We start from the raw sequence: 11,517 nt of genomic DNA, 5'->3' as shown, positions 1-11,517 counted from the left end.
GAAAAAGAACGGCGGTGCGCAATCCATGAACATAAAGAACTCATGGCGAATTTGAAGATAGGAACATAAAGAACTCGTCGCCTGTGTTCTGCTGGAAGAAACAGCTAGAGAAGCTCAATCGTGAAAATGATCGAGGGTAATTTACACCATTTTCAAAAACAAACGAGGACAATACAGGCATATTGAAAATTTTATTGAACCTATCCGCTGTTAACTTTGTGTAAAAATTGGATTCCAAAATCCGAAAAAATGAACGAAGATTGTGATGATGAAGGCAAGATGAATGTTCTGTAAACTTGCAGAGAGAGTTCGTCACTCTCAGTGCAGTGTGATGTATTGGATCATACTCATCTTCACACGAGAAGCATGAAGGCATATAAACAAAAGGAATGTAGCCGTTAGACCTCACACGCTTCACACGAGTCTAGAGCTAACAAACCCCATCTGAGCGGCACATATTTTCACTTAAACTTCTAATAGAAAAGACAGATCGCACAATACAAGCTATTAAGATGTTTTAATCTCAGTCACACATTGTGACTGAGTGTTCTAGATATAACTAAGAACAACACTTCAACTTTTACAGAAAACTTGAAATCCAAGTAAACTTCAATCCTGCAACAAGCTTAATCTCCAACATCTGCCTCTTCCCAATTCAGTCTGCGAAAAAGCAGAAAAACTGAAATAAAAGCATCAGTTTAGCTGCTTTTGAATTTTAGTATGAATTCAACTTTTTCTCACCAATTCAGATTGAGGCTTTTAGCAAAAGCAGAAAAGCTGAAATAAAAAAGCATTTTAAAGTGTGAATTCAACTTTTTCTCACCAATGCAATTTGCGCAAAAGCTGAAATGAAAGCAGCATTGTAATTGCTTTTGAATTTTAGTGTTAATTTAACTTTTTTCCCACCAATTCAGTTCGAGCAAAGCAGAAAAGTAAAGTAAAAGCAGCATTGCTGCTTTAGAATTTTACTGTGAATTCAACTTTTCCCCACCATAGTCTTATCAAACACCTCAAGCATTGAAAACATAAAATAAAAAAAAAAGCAGAAGTCGCCCAAATAATCTTTCTTTCACAGAACGACTTTCTCAGATTTCCTACAACGCGACATCACAGCGAGCTTACTCTTTCTCTCTGGGAACGACCTCCTCTGCGCTACTTTCGAAATTGAAGGCTAAGGTAATTAAGATGGGTTGATTTAGTGTTTGAATTTAAATTGTGGGAATTAACGAGCATTCATTTGTTTTCTTATATAATATGTCTTCAAACTAGCACACTTTCTCTCATATAATCCCTCGAGTTGAAAGGTGATTCTTTTCTCAATTTACACCGTTTATTAATTTTCTTAAACTTTTTAAATAAATAATTAAAAATTAGTCGATTGATAACTCTTGATATATGTTTACATTATATCTGGATTTCTATTAATGTAGATGGAAGATGAACGAAGATGGGAGGACTTAAAGATGGACTGCTTGGTGAAAGTAATTGAAAAAGTTGGAGTGGAGTCGCTGCTGTTGGATGTCCCTTTTGTGTGCAAGTCGTGGCACAAAGCAACCCTAAATCCTTCATGCTGGAAAAATCTTGTTTTCCCTGAATTTGAACCCGAACCTTTTGAGTTCGATCCATATCCCTTTTACGATAGATTTCTTACTGAATATCGGGTCGGTGAGGATCGCTTCTCTGTCAATGATTTTATAAAGCTTGTAGTCAATCGTAGCCGCGGAAGTGCTGTTTCTGTCAAGCTACCTGGTTGCTGCACAGCTGAAGCGTTTGAGCATGTTGCTAATGTGTAAGTCGTTTCTTCTTGTCTTTTTTTTATGTCTTCTGGTATACCTTGAACTGTTGTTATTTTCTATCTGGGACCTGCAACATCCATTGCGTCTAATTACAAAAATGACACACCCTCTAGAAAAATAGTATAGTTCTACATATAATGGTAGGGCTCGCCTCTCTGTTAGAGAATGTTTCACTCTTCAATTTCTTCGACATGGATTGCTTATATACTATTACATTTTTGCAGGTGTCCTAACCTTGTGATTCTGGGTTTACCCAGATTTCTGCTATATGGTAGCATAAATCTAGAATTAATTGGAAAGTTCAAATGCTTGGCGATACTGTCTTTGGGCTGCTGCCACAAATTGGAGAAAATACTTGCCGTGGTTAGCGTCCACTGCAAGTTTCTTCTTCATTTAATCTTGTCGAATGCCAACGTTGGAAAAGATGAGGCAACGGCGATTGTCAACTTGGTGCCTAATATCAAGCGGCTTACCCTGCATCGGGCAAACATTGATAGGGACAGTCTCGTCGTTTTACTGCAGGGCTGCAAAGATCTTGATTATTTGGATGCCAGAGATTGTATTGGGTTTAAAGAGGACGACGAGGAGATATCTCGGCTAGCTTCCAACATTAAGATGTTTATGTGCGAAGGATCGAAGGAGCGACTTTCTTTTTCTGTGGAAGATATGTTTTCGGCAATGGAGAACATTGATTTCTCTAAATTCGCTGGAATGTTTGCTGAGGTTGATGGTGATGAAGAAGAGGTTGACGAGGAGGTTAATGAGTGAAGGAAGTTCAACACCAAACATCTGATGATGTTCAAAAACATCGCACGGTAAATTATATAATTTGTTTTAAAAGTGCATGCTTAGCATGTGTAGTTTGTAAAATTATTATCGTCCAAAATCCCTATTTCGTTTAGGGGACTGTAACTTGTGTTCGTACTTACGAAGATATCGCATGTTTGACCTATATTTCCAATTCATTCCATTTAGACACACAATTAATAAAACTAAGAGCATTCCAATCCTGCTGAACAAATGTTTAGCTAAAAAGATAAAAGTTAGTCGAATGATAGGCGTTCCCTCCCTGACTCTCACAAAGTTGGGAGCTGTGTTGACTTGGGTCCCACGGCTCTCTAGAAAAGCTCTACTTCATTAGGACTCTCTTTCTTTCCTTTAGATTTAGGAGTTCCTAAATGACTTTTCACCTTAGGAGGTGTATAGAGAGCGTGATTGGTGTTCATTTTTCACTAGCGGACAAATCCGCAATTGACGAATACATATGAGTCTCATGCACTATTATTATGACCATATTATTAAGAGAATGTGTTAGCAAGTATGTCATTTTTTTGTGTCTGAATAATATCATTTTTACAATATATAACATGTATGTATGGAATTTTTTGACTTATTATCTCTTTTTTTTTTATTACTCTAACAGTAAAAATTACAATGCACAAAATATAAACTGAAAAAAAGTATTGAAGAGACGAACACACCTTCACTGCTCAGGTATTCGATTGTTAGTCTGATTGTGATTTCCATAAAAGATTAGGAAAACAAAATTGAAAGTAGTAAGTTACCAAACTCGCAAGGAACTTAACGGCTAGTATTTCCAATTCCAACTCCAACTCCAATTCCCAGCCGGATTTGGAAATAGCCATTTAAACCTATATATCTACCCACCAAACCATCACAATCCTTCTCTCTGAACAATTTTCATCACAACCCTAATTTGCTCAAATCGATCGCGTGCCCCTCTCTCTCTCACACAATACAGAATGAAGAAAATGGGGTCGAAACGCAAGCTACAAGACGAGGGGCTTTCACAGAGTGGAAAGCGCAGACTTATGGCCCCAAAAAGTTCCAATACTCCTGAGGAGATGGAAGGGGAGTTGAAAGAAAAGAGACAAAATATGCGACTGGAAAACAAAGAGATTGACGATAAGTCACGTTTTCTGTGCGCAAAAGTTGAAGAAATATTTAATGGTGATGTAGACAAGTACATCGAATTCCTGGAGCAACTGCACCAATATTCCCAGAAAGTTGTAGACCTGACCGAGTTTCTAAACATTGTCGATGACTCGGTTCGTGCCGACGAACCTCTCATGAACGAGCTCGAAAGTCTCTTGGAGCGCTGCCAGGAGGCCCAGAAGGAGTGGCCGAGCTGTTCCAGGCCGAGCAAACGTCTGAAAATTTGAGGATCATTGAATTTTTTTTGTTTTTTTTTTTTTGGTAGTTACTTCCACGACACAGAACCGAGCACAATAGCGTTTTCAGATACATATAGCCAACCCCACTTACCACAAACAATACTTGGATTCTTACATGTAAGAAATCATGCCTTATTAAACGATGACATGCTATCATTACTGTTTATACAGAACCATTCATTCTTTAATCATCATCATCTCTAAATTTCACTCATTTAGGAGACTGCTTAATGATTCACGTGAATTAAACCAATTAATTATTTATTGGACTAAATTCAAACATTGTCTTTCTTGTATTTCAAATACACCTAACTTTTGAGAAAATGGCTAAATGTTGAACACAACATGTCATGTGACAACATTTCATGTACATTTAATTTGTGAGAAATGATTTTCACCTCCGTCTTTATCCCCTTAATACTCCCCTTGTTTTCAGCCAGAGATTGAACAAATCCACGGTGAATCAAGGGAAAGAAACAAGCAATGGAGTGCTAGAGGAGAAAAAAGGAGTGTGAAAGTCGTTTCTCTTAAAACTTTATACACACAGATTGACATAAAGTAAACAAGACGTAGGCATGATTAAAAAATTAGGAAAACTAATGAAAAAAACTTGAAAACTTAAAGTTTTAACGATAAGGACAAAATAAAAGGTAAAACGAATAATATCAGTATTGACTTTTTAATGTAAAAATACGATTTTTCATTAAAGTGAACAATATCAGTAGCTTTTCGTTAAAAGTTCCCTAAAAAATTTTGCAGTATGACATTTTCATCTTAAAATACTATCCATACAAACTGTTTGGTGGAGAGTGTAAGTGATGTGCTACAAACTGAGTAATATAGTTTTACAAGTCCAATCCCCGCTTAATGACAACGTTGAATATTTTTCGTGGATCAACAAATACTACCACAAATTCAAAGGGGAAATTTTTTTTTAAAGGAAATGTGAAGCTTCTACAAAATACCACTGATTCAAGTATCCTCTTGCAAACTTTGACAAGCAGTAGACATGTAAGACCCTTTCAAGCTGGTAGCTCGAGCTTTACGCTGTTCTTCCAGCTGCAGAATAATAAAAGGAACTCAGCGTTTTGTACAATTATACCATATGCTACTGATATTAAAAAAATGGCTAAGCTTATACCTCTGGAAGTAATAGTAGAAGAAATCAGCATAGAGCAAAGTCTGGATAATCCCTGCAATCCAAGCTGCAGGAACAGAAAAACGGCATCATTGAGAAGTGCACATTTAGCACAGACAAAAGAAGATACAACAAGAGAGAGAGAGAGAGAGATCGTACTTATCCAGTGGACATAGTGTTCCTCAGTAAAGTAGCGATAAATCCAGTTCAATATGTATAATGCTCGGTATGCTCTGTAATAAGAGATTCAAATTACGGTCACATACAGCATAAATATGATGCTGGAAAACATGATGAGCATGAGAACACAACAAAGCGTTGTGATATAAGAAAAACGTATAATGTATCAAATACAATCTAATATATAGGGGAACCACAGTTTATTTTTCTGAAGTACCACATGCAAGTCAAAAGTAGTTACTACCCAAGAAGGAAAACATATTGCCCTGTTAAGTTGTCAATGTTTCTTGTCCTTTGCAACAGCACCAGTTGAGGAAGTATGGCAACTGCTTCCAAATATATGGAAAATGTCCACATCACCTGCTCAATCAATTTAGTAAAAGCACACAAGAATGTGAGCAATGTGAAAAGAACGGTATTTGCTGTCATAATCTCAATTGATACTTTTACTGTAAACCTGAATGTGGTCAAACAGTTCGACTAGAACATGAACATCGAAGCCACAAAACATAGAAGATAAAAGGATATCATCAAATTATCCAATAAGAATAAAATGGAATTAAATAGTTACCTCTTTAAAAGTGAACTTCTCATTTATAAGCAGGGCCAAAACAAGACAAGGGAGCAGAAGGAATAAATGGCGGAATGTGTCTTGGTCCTTATCATATGATCTACGAACAACCCTGTGGCGCCTTATGTACCAAACAATTGAGAAAGAGCTACCCAAAAATATCAACTTCATCACAGTATTATAAAACGAGACGTAGGTAATAAAAATATCCAAATAGCGGGTTGCAAAGACAAGAGCATAGAGTTCTTGAGTCTTCAAGGAAACACCTGCGTGGAACAAGCGAAGTAGAACTTAAGACTTAAGAGACAATACAAGTTTTAAGCAGGCATTACATACTAGATTAGGAGCGAAAAGAATAGGACATTACAATTAATTATTATCTACTCGACAATCAATTTAGCATATGATGTACTGGATGCAGTCAAATGTTTCAACCTATTCTATAGAAATCATTTTCCAATTTGGTGGATTTTTAGGATCACGTGATAATTTGCATATACTACTTTAATTCATGCGCCTCCGTATACATCCAAGAACCCCACATATAGGTATACCATTGTCCTTGGTCCTTTCTCCTTAATGAATCGGCCAAGCACGCCTCATACACATATCTCTACGCCATCATCCCAGTCTGATTGTTCAAACTCCTTGTATGAATTTAATAAAATCTTTCACTTAAAAACTCATACAGAACCCTAATTGTGAAGAAGCTCTTTATAATCTTGCAACTTGTGTGTCCTTTCAGACTAAATAATATGGTCCACATGACTACAAACATCAACCACATGACCTCTTCCTTGATATGCCTAGTCAGTTGCACTGCAGAATTTCTAAATCTTTTATTTTTGCATCAAAAGTTCACTTCAAAGCACCAAGGGGAAGCTACCCATGTGTGAAAAAAGTAAACAAGAAAAGCAAAGAAAATGAAAGTAAGACCATAAGACACTTAAGATACAAGGGCATAAGAATCTATAAACCATCTCTAGCGGCATTGTTTGATAGCTCTGGGGACACATTTTTCCCTATCTCAGTTCTATTTGGTGCTTCCAAGACCAACTGTGCCTTACTTTGAGGATGACATGGCATATTTTTGAAAAGAAGAAGCCAACGGGTTTAGAGGATCAGTACCGGCTTGCATGAACAAAAGGGAAATAGAAGTATTTTGAAGGGGTAGGACATTCTTTGATGGAGATGAAAGCTTAATCTTTGATGTGCCTGTTTGAAAGCTCCCCTTTAATTTCTGTATACAGCTTATTTACTTGGGTAACTCCAATGATTCTGTCAGCAAACTCTTAACTCTTTAACCTACCCAAAAGAAAAAAGAGAGTCCTGAATCCGTTTATTACCATGGGATGAGTGTCTTCAAAGAACAGCGTTTTAACTAGTAGTTATGACTCTATAAACCTACCCCTTTACCCATATTGGGATCGTATTACCAATAACACATAGAAGACCGTCTACCGGTGCATTAGTATCCTTTCCCTCCTCGGAAACATACAGCAACCAATCAAACTAGCATCAATAGAGGTAAAGGGGAAATTGACAAACACATCTGCCTCATCAATACATCTCACCATCACCTCCATTAAATTCAGAGGTGACATTTAACTACCCCGTAAACACCACAACCCAGCTATCTTTTACCGAAAAGGAGGCCACGACATTTCCAAATAATCCTTACAACCGAAGTACATAAGCAACAAGTAATGTAATCTTAGATCTTACACACAACAAATAATCCTATATGAAACTGTCACACCGCAATCATTTCTACACTCGTATCTTCAACCTAAACCTTCAAAACCTCCAATTCCAAAACACTATTTAATTACTGAGAGAGAGAGTAAATCCAATTTTGCAAAAACATTAAACCCTAGTGTTTAGCTTAAACTAATAGACTCTATAATGGATTTTTTAATGAATTTTTTAAAGTGATAGATTTCAAAGGATTTTAATAGACTCTATAATCCTATATGGATTTTGGCGGATTTATATGGATTTCTATCATAGATTTCTATGTATTTATATGGATTTCTTTCATGGATTTCTATGGACTTCTTTCATAGATTTCTCATTTGAACTGAGATATAGTTTTGTGTTCATGTGGGTTCATTTCAACCGAGTGAGGGCTTAACTTGAATGATACAGCCTTGGTCCATTAATATTTAGTTCATCAGTGAGGAGAGGATCTTGTTTTGTGGGATTAACCATACCCATATGAAGCATTTTGGTTTGGGTGCAGTTAGGACAATTAGGATCAGAAAAGAACAGACCATAAGAATATGTCAGAAAAAATGGCTGATGAAAACATTGGAGAAAATGATAATAGAGAAAAAATTTATTGGCTCAAAATTACTTCAAAATATACGTTTCATGACAACAAATTTTCTTTGCACGATTTAAAATTTTTCATTAGTTGGGCAGGATTGACAGGAAACGTATGACACTGCATAATCTTCCATTAGTTGGTCCACGAGCACAAGGACTATTGCAGCTTCATCCATCGACACAACTGCACCATTCCACCAAGTAAAACGTATGTTATCTGGGAAGAAAGGTGAGAGTATGAACACGAAGATGGGGATTTTGATTAATACAAAATTTTCTATTAAAGACAATAGACAACCAAATCACATTCCACAAGGATCTGTCTCTTCTTTTAGATGAAATATATCTAATAGCAAAAAAGCAAGGAAAACAAGTTCGAAATTCACTATGATTTGGTCAGTTATAATTTGTAAATGCAAGGACCGGGAAGTTGAGATTGCTCCAGTGGAAACACCAGCAAGCTGCTGGTGTAAATCACAGAAAGCTAACAATTGACTGACTATTTTCTAAGTTTTTATTTTGTGTATTCAATATAATTTCAATTGCTTAGTCACCTCCCCGAATTTCTCAATCTTCAAATGTATATGTCACTGTCTAGATTTATCCTTGATGTCACATTTATAAAATTCAAAATTGTATTCTCTAGATTATTTACAGCTTAGTAAGAGATGTTTGAACGGTAAAAATGCTTATTAAGATAACTCTTAGTTTGCTGGTGTCAGATAACAATAGCATTTGCCTAGTAAAACCATTACAATTAGTCTTCCTCTTGGTTATATAGTCCTTTCAGCTCCTGTTTTATCTTGCACAGAGATCATTTCCTGAATTTACATTCTTGGAAGTAATTTATTTGATCAAATCTTTGTTTGTGAATAAAAGACACCTTAATTTTTGTGAAAAAAAACCTCTGATGTGAAAGAATATGGAGGGTACGGCGAATGGCAGCCATGGCTGCTATGCGTAGCATAGAAAGGAAAGGAAAAAGTAGGGCGTGGTGAAAGAGAGAAGTCAAGTTGTGAGAAAGCTTGAATAGAAATCCTAGGGGTGGAGATGAGATTCTTTATAGCCTTTGTTATGCATAAAATTCACTCTCAAAGAATCCTTCAAAATCTATGAATACCAACAGATTTGTATGCACACTTTTAAAATGTTAATTGACTACAGCTAGATTTGGATGTATTCTTTTAAATCCTGTCAAATCCTACCTCGACTACACCATGATTTCAAAGTCTTTTAAAATCCTCCTTTAAAATCTTAATTGATTACACTCTGATTTCAAAGTCTTTTTAAAATCCTTCAAAATCTTGGTTTGATTACACCCCCTAAATCTCATAATGGTTAGCTTAAACCAAGTAAACTCATCCTCCAGATATCTAGAAAACTCAGCCATGTAACCCAAAACAGCGAAAACAAAACGAAAATGCTTCAAATTTTTCCTTTTATTCCGCCATTTCTCAGCAACCAAACAAAACCCAGAAAATGAAATCACAAAAGACGACTAATTGGGAGCTAAATTCACAGAAATTGAAAAGAGGAAGAGAAAGCTAACCAGAACAGGATTTGATAGTGTGGATCTTGAGAAGCAAAACCAGAACGCTGGCCAAATGGGTCATATCCCCTGCTAATCTGAATATATTCATCTTCTCTCTTCGATGGAGGAAACTTGAAAGTGTGGGGGTGTTTGGATCAACTGGATAATATTTTTATCCGATGCGTTTCCAGATCTCTCCTCCTATTTGATCCACCTCCCACAAAGAATGGGTTGCTTCTTCGACTATATTATTTATTTCGATTCCTTCCTAATTTGCGCTTTCCTGGATTTTAGGACAGCAAGAAGCTAGATAGATGAGCAAATAGTAACTGTCAAGAAATTACCAAAAGTAAAAAGGAAAAAAATAAAAAAAAAGGACAACCTATGGATTTGTCCAGTATCTCTCATATTATTGGAAGGGAAACGATAAGGCCAACTCTAATTGAGTGGGCTAAAGCTTAACGGATACGTACGTTGAATCGAATTATTTCGAACTATACTAATTTTATAGATTAAACTGGATTAATTTAGTGAAGTATTTGGTGCAGAGTAAGATTAAGAAGCATAATAAGGACAAAAAGGAAAAAAAGCTTTTTGTTAACAAAACTTTCTCCTGAATTTTCTAATGCAAAAAAAATTGAACCCAACATCAAAAATTTCTGCAGAATCCAACTATACCTAGCAACCAAATTTTATATTCTCTCAGAATCGGGATTTGAACCCTCAAATTTTACATTGTCTATACCCAAAAGCAAAACTTTCCGATAAATCAATGAGAACTCAACTTTCTCTTGAATTACCACTCATACACATTAGAAGAACCCAGATAAAAGTCACATTGATTTTTCGAACTATCAAACTCATCTTTCCATTGATGTTCAATCTTTCCTCATTTTCCAAAGGGAACTTTAACGAAAAGCTCTGGTACTGTTGACTTTAACGAAAAACCAAATTTTTACACTAAAAAGTCAATCATGGTACTATTCATTTTACCCTTTATTTTGTCATTATCGTTAAAACTTAAAGTTTTCAAGCCCTTTTCATTTTTCCAAACTACCCCTTCATTCCTCTCTTTCCCCCTCCCCCCCCCCGGTCAAATTGTCAAATATGCCCCAAAAACTCAACCCCTTTTTCGTTTTCCCCAATTTTTCTTTTAATAAAGAAAACTAATGAAAATGCTTGAAAACTTTGAGTTTTAACGATAATAACAAAATAAAGGGTAAAGTGAATAGTACTAAAATTGACTTTTTAGTTTAAAAATGTGGTTTTTCGTTAAAGTGAACAATACCGAGAGTTTTTCGTTAAAGTTCCCATTTTAATATCCAACCCAACTTGCAAATTTCTTAGGGCAGCAGGAAGCCAAACATCTGTTTTCTAGAAAAGAGAGAAAAAGCATTGAAATTTCCACAGAGCTCAAACACTTGTTGCTTATTTGAGTTCTTCAAATTCAATGCGATTTTTCAACCGGGGACTTGAAATTCAACCTAGAAATGGGCGTCTGCCATGGCCAACCTCTTTATCCGCTTCTCGGCTCGCAACATCGACAGGTTCTTCACCGACATGCCGATTTTGGTCGTAATGTCCACCTTCGGCTGTGAGCTACAGTTCTCGACTTAGGCCACAAAAGAGCAAGCACCACGACGCCCTGGTGACGGCGCTGCAGAAGAAGCGAGGACTAGATGTCAGTGAGCAAAACTTGGGGATTAGATGTCGGCCTTCCTTTCTAGTCCCCCTTAATACCAAGCAAAAGCTTGGGATTAGATATCTTGCTTTAGCGA

General features: G+C 36.3%; 2 protein-coding genes across 4 annotated transcripts; one reads left to right on the top strand and one right to left on the bottom strand.

Annotated features, from left to right (window-relative positions):
- Window positions 1-1,012: 1,012 nt before the first annotated feature.
- LOC137723657 (F-box protein FBW2) lies at window positions 1,013-2,757 on the top strand. Of its 2 annotated transcripts, XM_068462857.2 has the most exons (4): window positions 1,053-1,176; window positions 1,270-1,304; window positions 1,431-1,789; window positions 2,021-2,757. In XM_068462857.2, exons 3-4 carry the CDS (start codon window positions 1,431-1,433, stop codon window positions 2,562-2,564), a joined length of 903 nt encoding a protein of 300 aa, XP_068318958.2. In that variant the 5' UTR covers window positions 1,053-1,176; window positions 1,270-1,304; the 3' UTR covers window positions 2,565-2,757. The 2 variants fall into 2 exon arrangements, with proteins under 2 accessions (XP_068318957.2, XP_068318958.2); XM_068462856.2 differs by lacking the exon at window positions 1,270-1,304 and having other exon boundaries at window positions 1,013-1,176.
- A 1,973-nt stretch (window positions 2,758-4,730) lies between these two features.
- On the bottom strand, window positions 4,731-10,147 carry LOC137722985 (ER lumen protein-retaining receptor). 2 transcript variants are annotated; one of them, XM_068462127.2, is made up of 6 exons: window positions 9,758-10,147; window positions 5,881-6,146; window positions 5,554-5,669; window positions 5,289-5,362; window positions 5,133-5,196; window positions 4,731-5,050 (listed from the first exon to the last, which is right to left on the bottom strand). In XM_068462127.2, exons 1-6 carry the CDS (start codon window positions 9,846-9,848, stop codon window positions 5,014-5,016), a joined length of 648 nt encoding a protein of 215 aa, XP_068318228.2. In that variant the 5' UTR covers window positions 9,849-10,147; the 3' UTR covers window positions 4,731-5,013. The 2 variants fall into 2 exon arrangements, with proteins under 2 accessions (XP_068318228.2, XP_088548216.1); XM_088692090.1 differs by having other exon boundaries at window positions 5,881-8,392; window positions 9,758-10,023.
- Between the last annotated feature and the right edge of the window lie 1,370 nt (window positions 10,148-11,517).

The sequence above is a fragment of the Pyrus communis genome, chromosome 4, assembly GCF_041283825.1.
Source record: "Pyrus communis isolate YQ-2024b chromosome 4, ASM4128382v1, whole genome shotgun sequence".
Lineage (NCBI taxonomy): Eukaryota > Viridiplantae > Streptophyta > Magnoliopsida > Rosales > Rosaceae > Pyrus > Pyrus communis.
The sequence above is the reverse complement of the archived record's forward strand: the minus strand, read 5'-3'. Positions and strand labels throughout refer to the sequence as shown.